This window comes from Arabidopsis lyrata (assembly GCF_000004255.2).
Source record: "Arabidopsis lyrata subsp. lyrata unplaced genomic scaffold ARALYscaffold_4, whole genome shotgun sequence".
Classification (NCBI taxonomy): Eukaryota; Viridiplantae; Streptophyta; class Magnoliopsida; order Brassicales; family Brassicaceae; genus Arabidopsis; species Arabidopsis lyrata.
In genome coordinates this window covers 16225411-16242279 of record NW_003302552.1, presented here as the reverse complement: position 1 = coordinate 16242279, position 16869 = coordinate 16225411, and the positions used below count along the sequence as shown (strand labels likewise).

Here is a 16869-nt window from a genome sequence, read left to right as displayed (position 1 = left end):
CCAGAGTGAAGATGACTTGACTCATACCGAATTGTCATTTGCGTTTCCATTCAGACAAACAAGCTATAGAACCGATTGTATCAATAAACTTATAGCTTATTACATCACATAATATTTATAGGCAATACATAAACATCGCTTAACAAAACTCTTATACCTTCCCCATTAACAACATTATTCTCTAAGGCTTATGCGCATATATATGTATGTAAGATCACAAAACAGATACAGGTATAGAGATGGGTAGGGAGACATGGGTTCTAAAACTCCCTTCTCTATTACCAGACCACATCATCGCTGTGTTTTCGCACCCCTTACAAACCAAAGCGAGGAATGAACTCGCTTTCCGCTTAGCCCGATTTGTACCCGTGAGCAAAAGCTTTTGGGTTAAATCAGAAAGAGCCGGTGCTCTCACCACCTTCTCCACCACAACCGTCCCACCATTTATGCAGAGATGTAACAAAGTAGCAACCGCATTTTCTTTGCCTCTTGGTGTTCCACATCTCATCAATTCAATGAGTCCAGCCACAGCTGATTCCTCTCTCCCTATAGTCTCTGCTCCTAAAGAATGATTCGCTACTACCCCCAACACTACCGCCGCTCTCTCCGTCACTGCCTCTTCCTCGTCCGCCAAAGCTCTCACGATAGCGGACACTCCTCCCGAGTTGATCATCTGGCTGCAATTATCTGGATGTGACCATATGCCATATAGAGCGTTGAGTGCATCTTTTTTCCCTCTCGGCTTTCCATTCCGCGACAGCGATGCAAGTGATTTGATGCAGCCATCTACATTTGCGATCCGTTTCTTATATTCATGTACTGTGGAAAGACTATACAATGTGGCTGCTGCGTTTCCTTGAGCTTCCAAAGTAAGACCCGAGGCGAGAACGCTCACAATCGACTCAAGGCAATCATTTTCCTCCATGATCAGGCTTCTGTTTTCCTCGCAGACAGACAAATTATGCATCGCTGTAACGGAATGCTCTTGCGCAACAGCGTTTTTGGATTTAAGAAGCCTACACAAATGCGGGATTGCACCTGCTTCGGCGATCAATACACCTCTTTTCCTTACTGTTTTGGCTAGAAGACGAATTTCTCGTGCCGCCACTATCTGAGCTAACTCTGACACACCAGCTAGATTTTGTATGAGAATCAATACAGTAGCTTTGGTTGCTTCCATTGAAGCTCTTGTTTGAAGAACCGAAGCAGGAGACTCGTTTGGTGAATCCTCAAACTCCATTGCTTCGCACCAACGCGTTATCAAGTTTCTCAAAGCTAGATTAGCAACAATACACGAAGAATCCACAAGCTTTTGCCCTGTTTTAGGACAAGTAGAGTGACCTTCTTCAAACCACCTAACTATAGAGCTCCGATCATAAGTTTGTCCAGTGGAAACAATCACAGGATCCTTCATCAAACTAAGAGAGATAGAGCAAACAAAATCCTTTGGTAGCGTCATAAAAGTGTCCACAATCTCCTCCGCAATTAAACATTTCCTCTGTTTCTTCAAGTTCTCGATGCTCCACTCCAATTCATCATCTTCAAACTCAAACAACAAAAACATGCAGTATCGTGTGATAGCCACGAACCCGTTAACCAACGACCTTGTAGGCTCCAAATCATCACAATCGTGATTCACAATCTGCTCTTCCAGAAACTCGATTTCATCTCTGCAACTTTTCGGATCACTAATCTCCAATTTCTCAACGAAGAAAGATCTCAATTCTTCCGAATTGGGTATCTGACCCTTCTCAAATCCGTCGAGAAACGAATAGAATCTGTCCCGTAGCAATTCGTCGTTGTGATCAACGAACAGTGTCGTCGATTTACTGGATTGTTGATGCAAAAGCTCGATTTGTTCTCTAATGTCGTCGCTTAGATTAAGACTGTTGATGGGTAAAACATCCAAAAGGGTCACAAGATCACGATTCAAAACATGGAAAAAGTCTGAAAGCGACGGGTTTTGTAGTAAGAGCCATAGTTTACTGGACTGAGCACAGTAATGGAGAAGGAATTTGGAACGGTGGAGGAAGAGATAGAGCTCCTTAAAGCAAAGCACTGCCGTCGAATCGAAACCTGAATCATCGGAGATGTATTCAAACAAGAAGAGCAAGACCTCAATCTTCCGAATCAGAGAACGTGAGTTTCTGCGTTGGAAGGAGAAACGAACGCCGCGGAAGCACGAGACGAGCTCTGCTGAAGTTGAAGCTAGGGTTTGAATGAGAGGGACGCCGGAGAGATCAACGGTTGTTGTCAAATATGCATCCAGTGACGGCGAGCTCCTCCGTCGTAAGGATGCGAATATCGCCTCGGTGACCATGTTGACGATGGATGGCTCCAAAACCAGTGTAGCTTGTCAAATCAAAGAACCTTAAGATCTCATATCTGTGTTAAAGACTTGGACTGTGTAAGAACAACGACAACTAATTTATTTGCCGGTGTGAAGAACAAAGAAGAGATTTGTAAAACGCGTTTGGCAAAATCTGAAAAAGTTTCTTCGTTGTTATGAATGTTGACATTAAAGTGTAAGTATGTAACATTGTAACGGATCCTAATTAGTCGGATCCTAATTAGTCACACTTACCATTCTCTGTATCAGCTGGTAGTTGAGATCAATTATGTACCGTTGTTGATGTTTATTGGTGTCAAAACCATATCGTTCCACAGTTTTGAAATACACTGACGCAAAGTATGCTACGATAAACATTTCACACACACAAAAAAAAAAAAAAAAAACATTTCACATTGGCTGACAGAAAGAGATAATACATTGCTTTGAATTCAAAACTGTAAAATTGTTTATTCTGGTCAAGAGTGAATTTCCTAGAAACATACATTAGAAAAGCGTCTATCACATAAGTTTTTCTTAACTTTTAAAAGTAACAAAAAAACATAAATGACTAAAGAGAAAATTTCGTTTGAACAACAAAAAAAAAAAGTAGTCTACCCCAAAGTGCCACCACAAATTGTCTGTTTGAGGTGGGCACAGAAGCTAAAGCCTCTTCTGCTCTGCTTTTTGTCTCAGCAAAGTTTTACACCTTCTTTAAGCTAACTTAGAACCCGAAGAAGCCGAGCTCACTGGCTTTTTCCTTCTCAAAGGTCTCGAAATACTGGTATATGATCGTGACCGCCAACAGAATTCCGGTTCCTGACCCGATGGCTCCCATGAAATCAGCCAGAACTGTGAGTGCACCAATACACACTCCTCCAAAAGCTGCTGCTGTTGGGATATACCTGTTCAGTTCCTTCTGCAAGTTTGACTCTCTGTGTCCTGGCATCACCATTTGTTGTTCCTGTGACATTTCATTTTCAAATTAGAGATCCAACACCATGTAAGCATTCAGGTCATATATATCGAGCTGTTATGACTCTATTACCTTTAGCTGCTTAGCTACGTCCCTAGCAGAAGATCCAGAGACTTCAATCCATGTCTTTGAGAAAAGAGCACAAGCAGTGAGCATGAAGACTATGTAGAACAGTGCATGGAACGGGTGAGCTGCCATGTCAGAGAAACTGCAACCACATAGTAACATATATTCATCAAACTCAGTTGCTGCATAACAATTTTTAATCGATTAAAATGAATATTGAAAGATACTGCTGCATTACCTTGCTGGAGCTGTGATGAGGTAAGCCAGACCACTAACTGGAATAGATTGTCCACTGTACTCAGATTCTTTCCATTGTCCCAAAAGGTTTACAAAGAAATTTCCGCTGAACTTCCTGTAGAGAAGCTGTTGACCACGCGGAGGATATTTAATGTCAGCACAATGTCATTGTGGACATAAGTCCCATACAGTGGAAGTGGAAAAAGTCTGTACCTGAGAGATGAAGTAAAGATTTGAGACAAGAGCGGATTGGAGGATGATGGGCATGTTAGAGGTGTAGAACAGCTTGATTGGGTAAGAACCCTGTTGTCCACGGGCATTCTTTGATCGAACAGGCAAAACCACACGGAAACCTTGGAAGTAGATCACAATCAGGAAGATCAAGACTGTGGCAAGCAAGTTGGTAACATTTGGAAGGTTTTGCCGGTAGAAAGCTTGGCGGAGAGCCGCAACCTTGTTGGACTTGGTTATCAGCATATGGAAAAGTGCAATAACAGCACCTTCAAACTCAGCTCCACGCCCAGTGTTGATGGTAGTTGGGCTAAATGCCTTCCAGATAATGCTTTCACTGTGTATCATCAATTAAAATTATAAGAATCATATTTATTCAAAAGGATTATGTGCTAGGGATCCAAAAAGGAAATGTTTTATAAAATGAGGAAGAAGTTGACCTACCAGATGTTGGTGGCAATGAAAAGGGAGATTCCTGATCCGAGACCATATCCCTTTTGAAGGAGCTCATCAAGGCAGATAACAATGATTCCAGCAAAGAAAAGCTGGAGGATGATCAGAATGGCATTTCCAACACCAAGCTGTCCAACGGGACCATACATTCCAGAAAGAACATATGCAACAGCCTCACCGATGGCAATCAGAATACCTAGAAGCTTCTGAGCACCATTCCTACAAAACAAGTACCAACACAGAATAAGAACTCGCACGACCACAGCCATAGGTTTTTCCAGAAACAGCTCAATCAATTCAAACCCAGACATAGAAACAGTTGGACAAAACATGTAATGTAATGCCTATATAATTCATAATGGGAAACAAAAACACTTACAAGAGGGCACGATCCTCACGAACATTGTTGTCAACCTCAATAATCTTGGAACCAGCCAAGAGTTGCATCACAAGTCCAGATGTGACAATAGGAGTAATACCCAGCTCCATGACAGTCCCACGGTTGGACGCAAGAATGACACGCATCCAATAGAAAGGATCGGCACCGGTCGTGGAATGGATTCCATAAAGAGGAAGCTGACTGCAGACAAGAAAGATGAAGAGAGAGATGACAGTGTAGATAACCTTCTCTCTAAATGGCACCTTCCTGTCAGCACTCTGAACCTCAGGCAAAAACGCAAGGAATGGCCTCACCAAATGCAAAACTCTAAATCCTCCTCCCATTCTAGTATCCGATCAAGTTTATCTGCTTCTGTAAATAAATCACAAATCACTTTCAAGTAAGCACAGAGATAATTATACAAATCCACACGCATGCACCACATTCATAACATAATCTAGCTACAAAATTCACGAATCACAGTTTTCGCAGCTAAGTAACTGCATTAAATCAATGAATCTGAACAATTTCGTAAACTGAGTCAATCATTTGACTCAGTCGATCTAAAAACCAGATCTACCATAACTTCTCCGATCTACAACGTATATCTACATATAAAACCGATACAGATCTAAGAACAGAGATCAACAATCACACAGATCTGATTTACAAAAGAGAACACATGCGAAAGGACTCACAAATGACGATTGGAGAAACGAAAACATTCAAGGAGAAAAGCGATAGAGGGAATTGGAAGAAGATAAAAGAAGGAGGAGAAGCTTACGAGAGAAATAGAGACCGATCAGCTCCGAAACCAATGGCTTCGATAATTTTATTTATTTGCGTTCCCCTTTCCTACGGAGAAAGAGCGTTGTAGTTTTGATGGTCAACCAAAGACGAAGGTCACCTTATAATCCATTTTCCCTTTTTTTTATTTTCTCAGGGTATTGCCAAATCGTGGCGACGCGAGAAAAAATATGCTCGACACGATAGTATAACGAATCAGTGTACGCCACGTAAGCTTTAAGTTTTTTTTTTTTGAGATACAGATTGGGCCGATGTTTTGTTTTGTAAGGCGGGTCAAATGGGCTTTTGGATTTGTGTCGACATAAACAATTAGTCCAAATCTAACAACCACCTAACATCTGTTTTTTGGACGGCAACAATTTTACAATTTTCACTTGATAAAATGTGTTTCTTCTGATAAATTTCTCAAAGAGACAAAGCTAAGCTTGTGAAAGCCTTTGAAGATCAACAAGTGCATTTTATTGTATGTCCCAGTTTTTCTCAATCTCTCTTCAGGCACACAAACATATATATGCATCTGATCCTAACACCAAACTACAAATGTTTATATAAAGTTTTCTTTGGGATCCAAAGTGTTTCCGAGAACATAAAAGACTGTTTTCTAAACAACTCCTACTCAAAAGTTTTTCTTCATCTGCAAGAATCATCCCTCCAAAATTTTATCCCTGCGTCAATTGCATAACTCACTTTAACTCAAAACAAACAACAGCAAAACAATAAGTGCTAACAGGATTGATTAAGTCTTTTACCTCATTTGAAAGATGTCTCTTCTTAGGTTTTCGTTCAGCAGAACCGCCTGCAGCAACTGAACTGCTATTTGTTTTCATCATTTTCTTCAGTTTATCCTGACAGAAAACAAATGTGTTATATTGGAAATAAGATTCAATAAAATCCACAAGTTGACAAACCTACCTGTAAGAACTTCTTCACGAACGGAAGGACCACCAAGCGATACTCAACTGCTGATAGCTTTGGGAATACATATATTAGCTTTTTGTACGCAGACTTGTTCCGCAAAATCTTCGAATCAATCAAAGTGAACTGCAAAAAAAAAACACAACTCATATCAGCCGTCACAGATCAAATCTTGTTGAAATGAATACAAAGAAAGAAGAGGAAGAAGAATACCTTCTTCTTCAGAGATTTCTTTAGCGTCCACAGACTTTTCTTAACATCATCATTTGGGACAGTAGTAGAGAGTTTGGATATACACTCCTCCTTATCTTCTGATACTTCAAAACTTGGAGAGCTTTTTCTTTGAAAAACATCTCTTACAACAGTCAAGAAACATTTTGTATCATCATCTTGCTTACCTACAAGCTCCTCACATTTCATTCGAAGTGCAAACTCATATGTGCTCCGCTGATTAACATTCTTTCTAGTGTCTTCTCTGTCACAAATGGTCTCTGCCTCACACAACATCTTCTCATAGGTTAGCATCTTGTGTCTCTTATCATAGTAGCTTTCCTTGTTCCTAACCATGCCTCGTACTATTCTCAAAGCTGCTAACCATATCTCACGATTGTGTAAGCCGTTTGCCATTTGAGACACAAATTCCAGATCGATTTCTGGGCAGTCAAGAATCCAAGAGACGATCTTATCACCCTTAGGCATCACATCCTCATAAATTGCAGTGGATTTATAATGCTCTACTGTCCCTATCTTATCTGATTCAAGCTCTTCTTCACACAGCAGTCTCCCATCCAGAAGCAGATTAAATGTAAGTCTCTCAAGACCGATTGTTTCCTTGACCCGTGAGTTTTTCCAGAAACAATTCACTACTTTTGGAACTAAACTCGCGCGAACATCTGTGGTGAGCTGTCTAAAATATTTGAGGATGTGTTCAAGGTGCTTAAGATCTAAGAAGCAGATGCACTGAGGGTTCTTAAAGAAGCCACATTTATCAAGATAGCTCCCAGGAACTTCCAGTAGTTGCAGATTCCTTTCTGTGTAATCTATCAACCAGTCCCAAAGGGTACATGAAAGAGTATCATTGTCATTACAGAAAGAAGATTTAAGAACCTGAGCAAACTGTTTGAGTATTTTCCTTCGCTCTTCATCCTTCACTTCAGGCCAATCACTACACCATCCATTAACATAAACAAACTCTTCCCCGCGCTAAACTCTATCCTTGATCAGATTTGCTGCCGCCACTGTATCCATCGGCTCCCATTTTCCACAACATATCATGTCAGCCAAAACCTTATCTACACACTTAGGACGACCACTGGGATCGGGTACAAAATTTTGCACATGGTTATCTAAGATGTGCCTCTGGCAATCTGTAAAACTGTAGTTTACCTGAGAACAAATGTGGCACTTCCATCCTCTCCATGGAAGATTATTGGCAACGGATACACATTTCCCAAAATCTTCTTTCACTTTGTTACCATACTTATTCTCTACATAGTCTATAAGCTTTCTAGAGTCTACTACCAAAAATTCTCTTTTGGTCTTGTCATCCAGATTAACCCAAAAGTTCTTCAATCGATCAAAAGAAGGATCTTTCTCTATCGTTGCAATCTGATTAGCCATAGTACCTGTATCAGAAACAGTCACAGCCGCATGCATCTTTTTTGTTGCAAGATCTATCAAATTCTGAAGTTCTGCCTCCAAGGCTACAATATAGCCTACTAGGGACATATACGGTCCTTGAGGTTGCGTTACTAACAATCCCCGTTTTGCTTTGGTCACAGCTTTCTTGTAAAACTGGTTTATCCGAAGCTGATTACCCAACTGGATCATCGAACGAGCATAGCCACGAAAGGACCTCAAAGCGTCAGGACACAGAAGAGTAGCCATTGAATATGCATCGACAGAAGTAAACAAGTATACGCATTTGACGTCAGTGTTATCTGTTTCTGTGGCTAGCACAAAAAAGATATCACCTTGCAGTTCGTGATGAAAAAAGCAACTTTCGTGATTCCCATGATCAGAAATCGTTTTCTCGGTTAATTCCAAAGCCTTAATGTGTTCTTGAATTTGCAACAAGTCTCTGGCAAGTTCGGCTGCATCGACGATCTTCTTTATTGTTTTACTGGCGTCACTTTCCTCTGAACTCTTCGTCATCATCGTACCTCAGGGGGTTCAAAATTTCTCGAGAAAATGGTGGGTTTCTTTGTCTTTCAAGAAAATGGGAGACTGAGAAAGAAAAGAGAAAAAAAAGTTGTTAGCTTTTCTTGGGAGAGAATTGTTCTGTTTGCGAGAAGAAAACAGAGTATAGACTTTTATATACAACTGTTGTTGGCTGAGAAAGAGGGAGATAAAGAAACGGTCATGTGCAAGGCACGTGATCTTCGTTGAGAAATAAATAAATTCAAATAACCTCTCAGTGTGACATTTCGTTGACCACCTAGCGTGCGCTCCAGGCTTCGTAGATTAATCTCTTTTCTCTACGGATCTCTTGCTGCAAGAGACAGACACATATAGTAGGACGGTATACAATGGTACATTTCATATTTCCTCGTATCTGAAAGCTTTCGTTGGTGTGACCAGCCACGAAGAAGTCTAGAAGAATGAAGTGGAGGTTGTAGAAGAATCGATGGAATTTTAAAGATTCAATGCTCTGATACCATGATAGAGAAAAGTTTGTTACAGAGGAAGAGAAGAAAGAAGAAAAAGATTCTCTGTTTTTCTCATATATGTACAACGACATTTCTTATATGGTGAGATACAATACCAGTTTATAGAATACCGGTTTGCGTTACAGATTAATCATATGGTTTAGTAAACCATAATCTCTATTAGCAAATGCTCATTATTTAGTTTGGTTTAAGTTGGAAGTTTTTTGATCTTTGAGGTGATTTGTTTTGTATTTTGATGTTGAAGAGCGGACTAAATTTATCTGATATGACCATGTTTGAACAAGTATAGACCAAAGTTGATGAAGATAAACAAGTGCATTTCATTGTCCCCTTTTTCTCAGTTTCCTTTCACACACAATACAAACATATATGCATCTTTTAACAAAAAAAAAAAAAAAAAAACATATATGCATCTGGTCCTAAAACAAACTACAAATTTTCATATACAGTTTTCTCTCCAATCCAAAAGTTTTTCCGAGAACATAAAAACACTATTTTCTCCATCTGCAAGAATGATCCTCCAAAATTTTAGCCCTGCATGTTGACAGAATCTCCTGCAGCAACTGAATTGCTATTTGTTTCCATCATCTTGTTCAGTTTATCCTGCCAGAAAACAAATAAGTTAAATTGGAAATAAGATTTAATCCAACACCAAGGGACTGGTCTTTGAAGTTGACAAACCTGTAAGAACTTCTTCACAAACGGAAGGAACACCAAGCGATACTCAACTGCCGATAGCTTTGGGAATACATCTATTAGCTTTTTGTATGTAGATTCGTTCCGCAAAATCTTTGAATCAATCAAAGGGAACTTCAAAAAAAAAAAAAACCTCATATCAGCCATCATAGATCAAATCCTGTTGAAATTAATATATAAAAAGAAAGAAGAGGAAGAAGAATACCTTCTCTTTCAACGATTTCCTTAACCTCAAAAGACTTTTCTTAACATCATCATTTGGGACAGTAGCAGAGAGTTTGGATATACACTCCATATCTTCTAATGCTTTAAAATTTGGAGTGCATAGTCTTACAAAAACATCTCTTACAACAGTCAAGAAAACTTTTGTATCATCATCTTGCTTACCAACAAGCTCCTCACATTTCATTCGAAGCGAAAACTCATATGTGCTCCGCTGATTAACATTCTTTCTAGTGTCTTCTCTGTCACAAATGGTGTCTACCACACCCAACATCTTCTCATAGGTTAGCATCCTGCGTTTCTTATCATAGTAGCTTTCCTTTTTCCTAACCATGCCCTGTACTATTCTCAGAACTGCTAACCATATCTCACGATTGTGTAAGCCCTTTGCCACTTGAGACATAAATTCCTTATTGATTTCTGGGCAGTCAAGAATCCAAGAGACGATCTTATCACCTTTAGGCATCACATCCTCATAAATTCCAGTGGATTGATAATGCTCTACTGTCTCATTCTTATCCAATTCAAGCACTTCTTCATACAGCAGTCTCTTATCCAGAAGCAGATTATAAGTAGTTACTCCCTCAAGATCGATTCTTTCCTTGACCTGGGAATTTTCCCAGAGCTGATTCACTACTTTTGAAACCAAACTTCCGCGGACATCAGTGGTGAGCTGTCTAAAATATTTGAGGATGTGTTTAAGGTGCTTAAGATCTAAGAAGCAAATGCATTGAGGGTTCTTAAAGAAGCTACATTCATCAAGATAGCTCCCAGGAACTCCAGGTAGTTCGAGATGCTCTTCTGTGTAATCTATCAACCAGTCCCAAAGGGAACATGAAAGAGTACGATTCTCCTTGGGGCAAGAAGATTTAAGAACATCCGCAAACTGTTTGAGTATATTTTCCCGGTCTTTATCATTCGCTACAGGCCAATCACTACACCATCCATTAACATAAACAAACTCTATCCGGCTCTTAGTTCTCTCCTTGATCAGATTTGCTGCCTTCTCTATATCCACTGGCTTCCAGTCCCCACAACATATCATGTCAGCCAAAATCTCATCCACATACTTAGGATGAGCACTGAAGTCGGGTTCATATTTGTGCACATGATTATCTAAGATGTGCATCTTGCAATCTGTAAAACAGTAGTTAACCTGAGAACAAATGTGGCACTTCCAGCATCTCCATCGACTTGAATCGAGGATGGTGGCTACACATTTCCGAAAATATCCTTTTACTTCTTTGCCATACACATCAAAAATGTAGTCTATAAGCTTTCGAAAGTCTACTACCAAAAAATCCCTTTTAGTCTTGTCATCCAAATTAACCCAAAAGTATTTCAACTGATTAGAAGGATCTTTCTTTATCAATAGCATCTGATTATCCATACTACTTGTCTCGGAAACAGTCACAGCCGCATTGCTATTCTTCTTCTTCAAAGCTTTTTCTGAGGACTGCGAAATGTCTTGAGGTTTTGTTATGGACACTCCCTGACATGCTCTCGACGCAGCTTTCTCATAAAACTTCTTTATCCCAAGCTGATCACCTAACTCGATTAGCGAACGAGCACAGCCACGAAATGACCTCAAAGCGTCAGGACACAGAAGAATAGACATTGAAAACGCATCGAGAGAAGCAAACAAGTATACGCGTTTGATGTCGTTGGTGATCTCTAACTCTATTTCTCCCGCAAGCTGATAGAAGATATCACCTTGAAGTTCGTGGTGAACATAGCAGCAAGATTCGTTTCTCCCATGATCTGAAATCGTTTTCTCGGTTAACATCAAGGCCTCAATACGGTTACCTTTTTTCCAGAAGCCTTTGGCAAGATTGTATGCATCGTCAATCTTCTTTTTTGTTTCTTTGTCATCACTTTTCTCTGAATTCTTCATCATTCAAACGCAGAATTTTCTCGAGAAAACGATGGGTTTCTTTGAGGTCCAAGAAAATGGGAGAGTGAGAAAGAAAAGAGAGAGCTTTTTCTTGGAATTGTATTGGTTCTCTGTTTACGAGAAGAAAACAGAGTAAAGGCGTTTATATACAGCTGTTGGCAGAGCAAGAGGGAGATAAAGAGACGGTCATGTGCAAGGCACGTGATCTTCATTGGAAAATAAATAAGTTGAGTTTTCTTTCAAATGAACTCTCAGTGTGACATTTCGTCGAGCACCTAGCGTGCGCTCCAGGGTTCGTAGATTAATCTCAGAACTTTGAACGATACTCTCACTACTCTATTCTCTATGTATCTCTCGATGGAAGACAAACACATAGTAGAAGACATACAATGGTAATTTTCATATTGAGGGTTCGTAGATTAATCTCAGAACTTTGAACGATACTCTCACTACTCTATTCTCTATGTATCTCTCGATGGAAGACAAACACATAGTAGAAGACATACAATGGTAATTTTCATATTGAGGGTTCGTAGATTAATCTCAGAACTTTGAACGATACTCTCACTACTCTATTCTCTATGTATCTCTCGATGGAAGACAAACACATAGTAGAAGACATACAATGGTAATTTTCATATTGAGGGTTCGTAGATTAATCTCAGAACTTTGAACGATACTCTCACTACTCTATTCTCTATGTATCTCTCGATGGAAGACAAACACATAGTAGAAGACATACAATGGTAATTTTCATATTGAGGTTTTTCTCATCCTCTCTCACCGTTGACAACATATCATATTTCCTTGTCTCTGAAAGCTTTCTCCGACGAAGAAGTCGAGAAGAAGCGGAGGTGAGGACTAGAAAGAGGCAAATGATCATTAGATGGAGCCATTTTGTTTGGTTTATGTTCGAATTATCGATGAAGTTTTGATCTTTGAGGTGAATTGTTTTGTTGCTATGAGACTATGAGAGAAAAATAGTCCCTTTAATGTCACACTGTGTGTATACTCAGTTACTATAAACTTTTGGGTTAGTGAAGTAAAAGTTTTAGGACCAAAAGGTTTTGAACTTATAAGGACTAAACTTGAGGACTATTATTCATGCCTACCTAAGCAGAATAAAATTTGGGTCTAAAAATGTTATTTATTTTGACTATGTGAATGTAATATCTCTCTTTAATTCTGATCCTACACAACTTTGCCGCACTTTCCTACAATTAGTATGTGTAATAAAATGAGAAATATGATTAAGAAAAGTAGGAATCCTGCATCTTAGAGATAATACTAATCACCAAAACTGAAATGAATGTCTTGAGTTGGAATTTTCCGGGAATGGAGAATTTATGTGTTCACCACTTTCCTGATAAATTTCTCAAAGAAACGAAGCTTGTGAAAGCCTTTGAAGATCAACAAGTGCATTTCATTGTGTCAAAGTCCTATTTTTCTCAGTTTGCTTTCACACACAACAAACATATATGCATCAGATCCTAAAACAAACTAGAACACTTCAGACCAGTTTTCTCTCGGATCCAAAGTGTTTCCGAGAACATAAAAGACTGTTTTCTAAACAAAACCTACTCAAAGTTTTTCTTCATCTGCAAGAATGATCCTCCAGAATTTAAGCCCTGCATCAATTGCATGACTCACTTTAACTCCAAACAAAAAAAAACAGCAAAACAACAACTGCTGACAGGATTGATTAGGTCTTTTACCTCATTTGAAAGATGTCTCTTCTTACGTTCTCGTTCAGCAGAATCTCCTGCAGCAACTGAACTGCTATTTGTTTTCATCATTTTCTTCAGTTTATCCTGCCAGAAAACAAATGTGTTATATTGGAATTAAGATTCAATCCAAAACCAAGTGAATGATCTTTGATTAATAAAATCCACAAGTTGACAAACCTGTAAGAACTTCTTCACGAATGGAAGGACCACCAACCGATACTCAACTGCTGATAGCTTTGGGAATACATCTATTAGCTTTTTGTACGTAGATTTGTTCCGCAAAATCTTTGAATCAATCAAAGGGAACTGCAAAAACACTCCTCATATCAGCCGTCACAGATCAAATCTTGTTCAAATGAATTAAAAGAAAGAAGAGAAAGAAGAAAACCTTCTCTTTCAGCGATGTCTTTAACGTCGACAGACTTTTCTTAACATCATCATTTGGGACAGTAGTAGAGCGTTTGGATATACACTCCTCCTTATCTTCTAATACTTCAAAACTTGGAGAGCTTTTTCTTTGAAAAACATCTCTTACAACAGTCAAGAAACATTTTGTATCATCATCTTGCTTACCTACAAGCTCCTCACATTTCATTCGAAGCACAGACTCATATGTGCTCCGCTGATTTTCATTCTTCCTAGAGTCTTCTCTGTCACAAATGGTCTTAGCCTCATTCAACATCTTCTCATAGGTTACCATCCTGTGTCTCTTATCATAGTACCTTTCCATTTTCCTAACCACACACCGTACTATTCTCAAAGCTGCTAACCATAGCTCACGATTGTGTACACCCTTTGCCATTTGAGACACAAAGTCCTGACCGATTTCTGGGCAGTCAAAAATCCAAGAGACAATCTTATCACCCTTAGGCATCACATCCTCATAGATTCCAGTGGATTTATAATGCTCTACTGTCCCTATATTATCCGATTCAATCTCTTCTTCATACAACAGTCTCTTGTCCAGAAGTAGATTATAAGTAGTAAGTCCCTCAAGATCGATTCTTTCCTTGACCTGGGAATCTTCCCAGAACTGATTCACTACTTTTGAAACCAAACTTGCTCGAACATCAGTGGTGAGCTGTCTAAAATATTTGAGGATGTGTTTAAGGTGCTTAAGATCTAAGAAGCAGATGCATTGAGGGTTCTTAAAGAAGCTACATTTATCAAGATAGATCCCAGGAACTCCAGGTAGATCCAGATTCTCTTCTGTGTAATCTACCAACCAGTCCCAAAGGGCACATGAAAGAGTACGATTCTCCTTGGCACAAGAAGATTTAAGAACCTCGGAAAACTGTTTGAGTATGTTTTCCCGGTCTTTATCATTCGCTACAGGCCTCACTACACCATCCATTAACATAAACTAACTCTTTCCGGCTCTTAGTTCTATCCTTGATCAGATTTGCTGCCTTCTCTGTATCAACTGGCTTCCAATCCCCACAGCATATCATGTCAGCCAAAATCTCATCCACATACTTAGGACGAGCACTGAATTTGGGTTCAGATGTGTGCACATGGTTATCTAAGATGTGCATCTTGCAATCTGTAAAACAGTAGTTTACCTGAGAACAAATGTGGCATTTCCAGCATCTCCATCGAAGATTATTGGCGATGGGTACACATAGCTGAAAATGTTTTTTTACTTGCGTCCCATGCTTATTCTCTATATAGGCTATAAGATTTCGAAAGTCTACTACCAAAAATCCCCTTTTGGTCTTGTCATCCAATTTAACCCAAAAGTTCTTCAATCGATCAAAAGAAGGATCTTTCTTTATCGTTACCATCTGATTGGCCGTAGTACCTGTATGATCAGAAACAGTCACAGGCGCCTGCATCTTCTCTGTTGCAAGATGTATCAATTTCTCAAGTTCTGTCTTTATCTTGCCAAAATAGCTAACCTCCACAGACATTCCTTGAGGTTGCGTTACTAACAGTCCCCGTTTTGCTTTGGACACAGCCTTCTTGTAAAATTTTTTTATCTGAAGCTGATCACCCAACTTGATCATCGAATGAGCATAGCCGGGAAAGGAGCTCATATCGTAAGGATACAGAAGAGTAGCCATTGAATAAGCATCGACAGAAGCAAACAAGTATACACATTTGAGGTCGGTGTCATCTGTATTGATCGCTTGGTCATAGAAGATATCACCTTGCAGTTCGTGGTGACTAAAGCACTTTTCATGATTCCCATGATCAGAAATCGTTTTCTCTGTTAATTCCAAAGCTCGAAAGCGGTTACGTTCGACCCAGAAGTCTCTAGCAGCAACTTTGGCTGCATCGCTGATCTTGCTTTTTGTGTTTTCGTCGTCACTTTGCCCTGAACTCTTCGTCATCATCGTACCCCAGGGGAGTCAAAATCTTCTCGAGAGAAAATGGTGGGTGTCTTTGTCTTTCAAGAAAATGGGAGACTGAGAAAGAAAAGAGGAAAAATGAGGTTAACTTTTCTTGAGAGAGTATTGTTCTGTTTACGAGAAAAAAACAGAGTAGAGGCGTTTTATGTAACTTGAGCCACAAGGAAGAGATAAAGAAACGGTCAGGTGCATGGCACGTGATCTTCATTGGGAAATAATAATAAGTTGACTTTTTATGGCCGTGTTCGGATGAGAGTCGCCAGCGACCATCTCAGCGACAGATCAAAACGACGGTGGCGGCGGCCATCAATAAAGCAAAACGACGACAGGTGCGGCAAAAGGTTGATGACGGAGGTGTCGCTGGGGAGAGAAAAATGTGTCGCAGAGAGACAAAGTAGTCGCTGAAATTTCAAGCGACAGGTGCGGCAACTCATTCAACACTAACGGCGACTCTTTTTAACAGTGGCAGCGACTCTTTTGTACAGTTACGACTCCGTCGGTGTCTATTTTCTTGTCGCAATCGCTCATTGAGCGACTCCAAAACGAACATGGCCATATCTAAGTGACCTCTCACTGTGACATTTCGTCGAGCACCTAGTGTTCACTCCAGTGTTAGTAGATATATCTGACTTTGATCGCTACTCTCACCATTCTCTTGCTGCAAACACACATAGTAGAAGAGACCATGGATTTTATGTTGAGGTACACAATGGTAAGTAAGTTTTTGAATAAAACGAATTGAGAAGAAATTATGTTGAGGTTTTTCTTATATAAAGACCTTCGTTTAGGAGAAGATACCATGGAATTCATTTCTCGAGCTCGCTTCATTTATGTATCCTATGTTTAATGTAAACCAGTAGAAGATTGTGTGATCTTCATCTTCTTTGGAAGATTTATATGTAGAGAGAAGAGAGAAA

General features: G+C 39.6%; 5 protein-coding genes across 6 annotated transcripts; all 5 read right to left on the bottom strand.

The window, feature by feature from the left end:
* Positions 1 to 49: 49 nt before the first annotated feature.
* LOC9315556 (U-box domain-containing protein 17) lies at positions 50 to 2678 on the bottom strand. Its single transcript, XM_002879443.2, has one exon. It carries the CDS (start codon positions 2318 to 2320, stop codon positions 215 to 217), a length of 2106 nt encoding a protein of 701 aa, XP_002879489.1. The 5' UTR covers positions 2321 to 2678; the 3' UTR covers positions 50 to 214.
* A 96-nt stretch (positions 2679 to 2774) lies between these two features.
* On the bottom strand, positions 2775 to 5579 carry LOC9315555 (protein transport protein Sec61 subunit alpha). Of its 2 annotated transcripts, none has more exons than XM_021029510.1 (7): positions 5370 to 5579; positions 4672 to 5043; positions 4284 to 4511; positions 3822 to 4176; positions 3610 to 3734; positions 3378 to 3513; positions 2775 to 3293 (listed from the first exon to the last, which is right to left on the bottom strand). In XM_021029510.1, exons 2-7 carry the CDS (start codon positions 5013 to 5015, stop codon positions 3054 to 3056), a joined length of 1428 nt encoding a protein of 475 aa, XP_020885169.1. In that variant the 5' UTR covers positions 5016 to 5043; positions 5370 to 5579; the 3' UTR covers positions 2775 to 3053. The 2 variants fall into 2 exon arrangements, with proteins under 2 accessions (XP_020885169.1, XP_020885168.1); XM_021029509.1 differs by having other exon boundaries at positions 5456 to 5579.
* Positions 5580 to 6544: 965 nt separating this feature from the next.
* LOC9315554 lies at positions 6545 to 8579 on the bottom strand. The gene is given in 2 exon segments (XM_021029508.1): positions 6545 to 6582; positions 6585 to 8579. Coding segments are annotated over 2 exon segments (2004 nt in total). The 5' UTR covers positions 8551 to 8579.
* Positions 8580 to 9348: 769 nt separating this feature from the next.
* On the bottom strand, positions 9349 to 12593 carry LOC9315553. The gene is made up of 3 exons (XM_021029991.1): positions 9964 to 12593; positions 9744 to 9872; positions 9349 to 9665 (listed from the first exon to the last, which is right to left on the bottom strand). Exons 1-3 carry the CDS (start codon positions 11875 to 11877, stop codon positions 9591 to 9593), a joined length of 2118 nt encoding a protein of 705 aa, XP_020885650.1. The 5' UTR covers positions 11878 to 12593; the 3' UTR covers positions 9349 to 9590.
* A 737-nt stretch (positions 12594 to 13330) lies between these two features.
* On the bottom strand, positions 13331 to 16778 carry LOC9315552. Its single transcript, XM_021029992.1, is given in 5 exon segments — positions 13331 to 13502; positions 13590 to 13685; positions 13779 to 13907; positions 13990 to 14938; positions 14940 to 16778. Coding segments are annotated over 5 exon segments (2223 nt in total). The 5' UTR covers positions 15938 to 16778; the 3' UTR covers positions 13331 to 13451.
* Positions 16779 to 16869: the final 91 nt, after the last annotated feature.

What these genes read in the sequence shown, in the direction of transcription:
- LOC9315556 (XM_002879443.2), bottom strand. Translation starts at nt 2,320, where the DNA reads ATGGTCACCGAGGCGATATTCGCATCCTTACGACGGAGGAGCTCGCCG.
- LOC9315555 (XM_021029510.1), bottom strand. Translation starts at nt 5,015, where the DNA reads ATGGGAGGAGGATTTAGAGTTTTGCATTTGGTGAGGCCATTCCTTGCG. An exon ending in TTCATTGCCACCAACATCTG is followed by an intron (nt 4,177 to 4,283) that starts GTAGGTCAACTT and finishes GATGATACACAG; the next exon opens with TGAAAGCATTATCTGGAAGG. An exon ending in CTCATCACAGCTCCAGCAAG is followed by an intron (nt 3,514 to 3,609) that starts GTAATGCAGCAG and finishes ATGTGGTTGCAG; the next exon opens with TTTCTCTGACATGGCAGCTC.
- LOC9315553 (XM_021029991.1), bottom strand. Translation starts at nt 11,877, where the DNA reads ATGATGAAGAATTCAGAGAAAAGTGATGACAAAGAAACAAAAAAGAAG. An exon ending in GGAAATCGTTGAAAGAGAAG is followed by an intron (nt 9,873 to 9,963) that starts GTATTCTTCTTC and finishes TTTTTTTTGAAG; the next exon opens with TTCCCTTTGATTGATTCAAA. An exon ending in TTGTGAAGAAGTTCTTACAG is followed by an intron (nt 9,666 to 9,743) that starts GTTTGTCAACTT and finishes GTTTTCTGGCAG; the next exon opens with GATAAACTGAACAAGATGAT.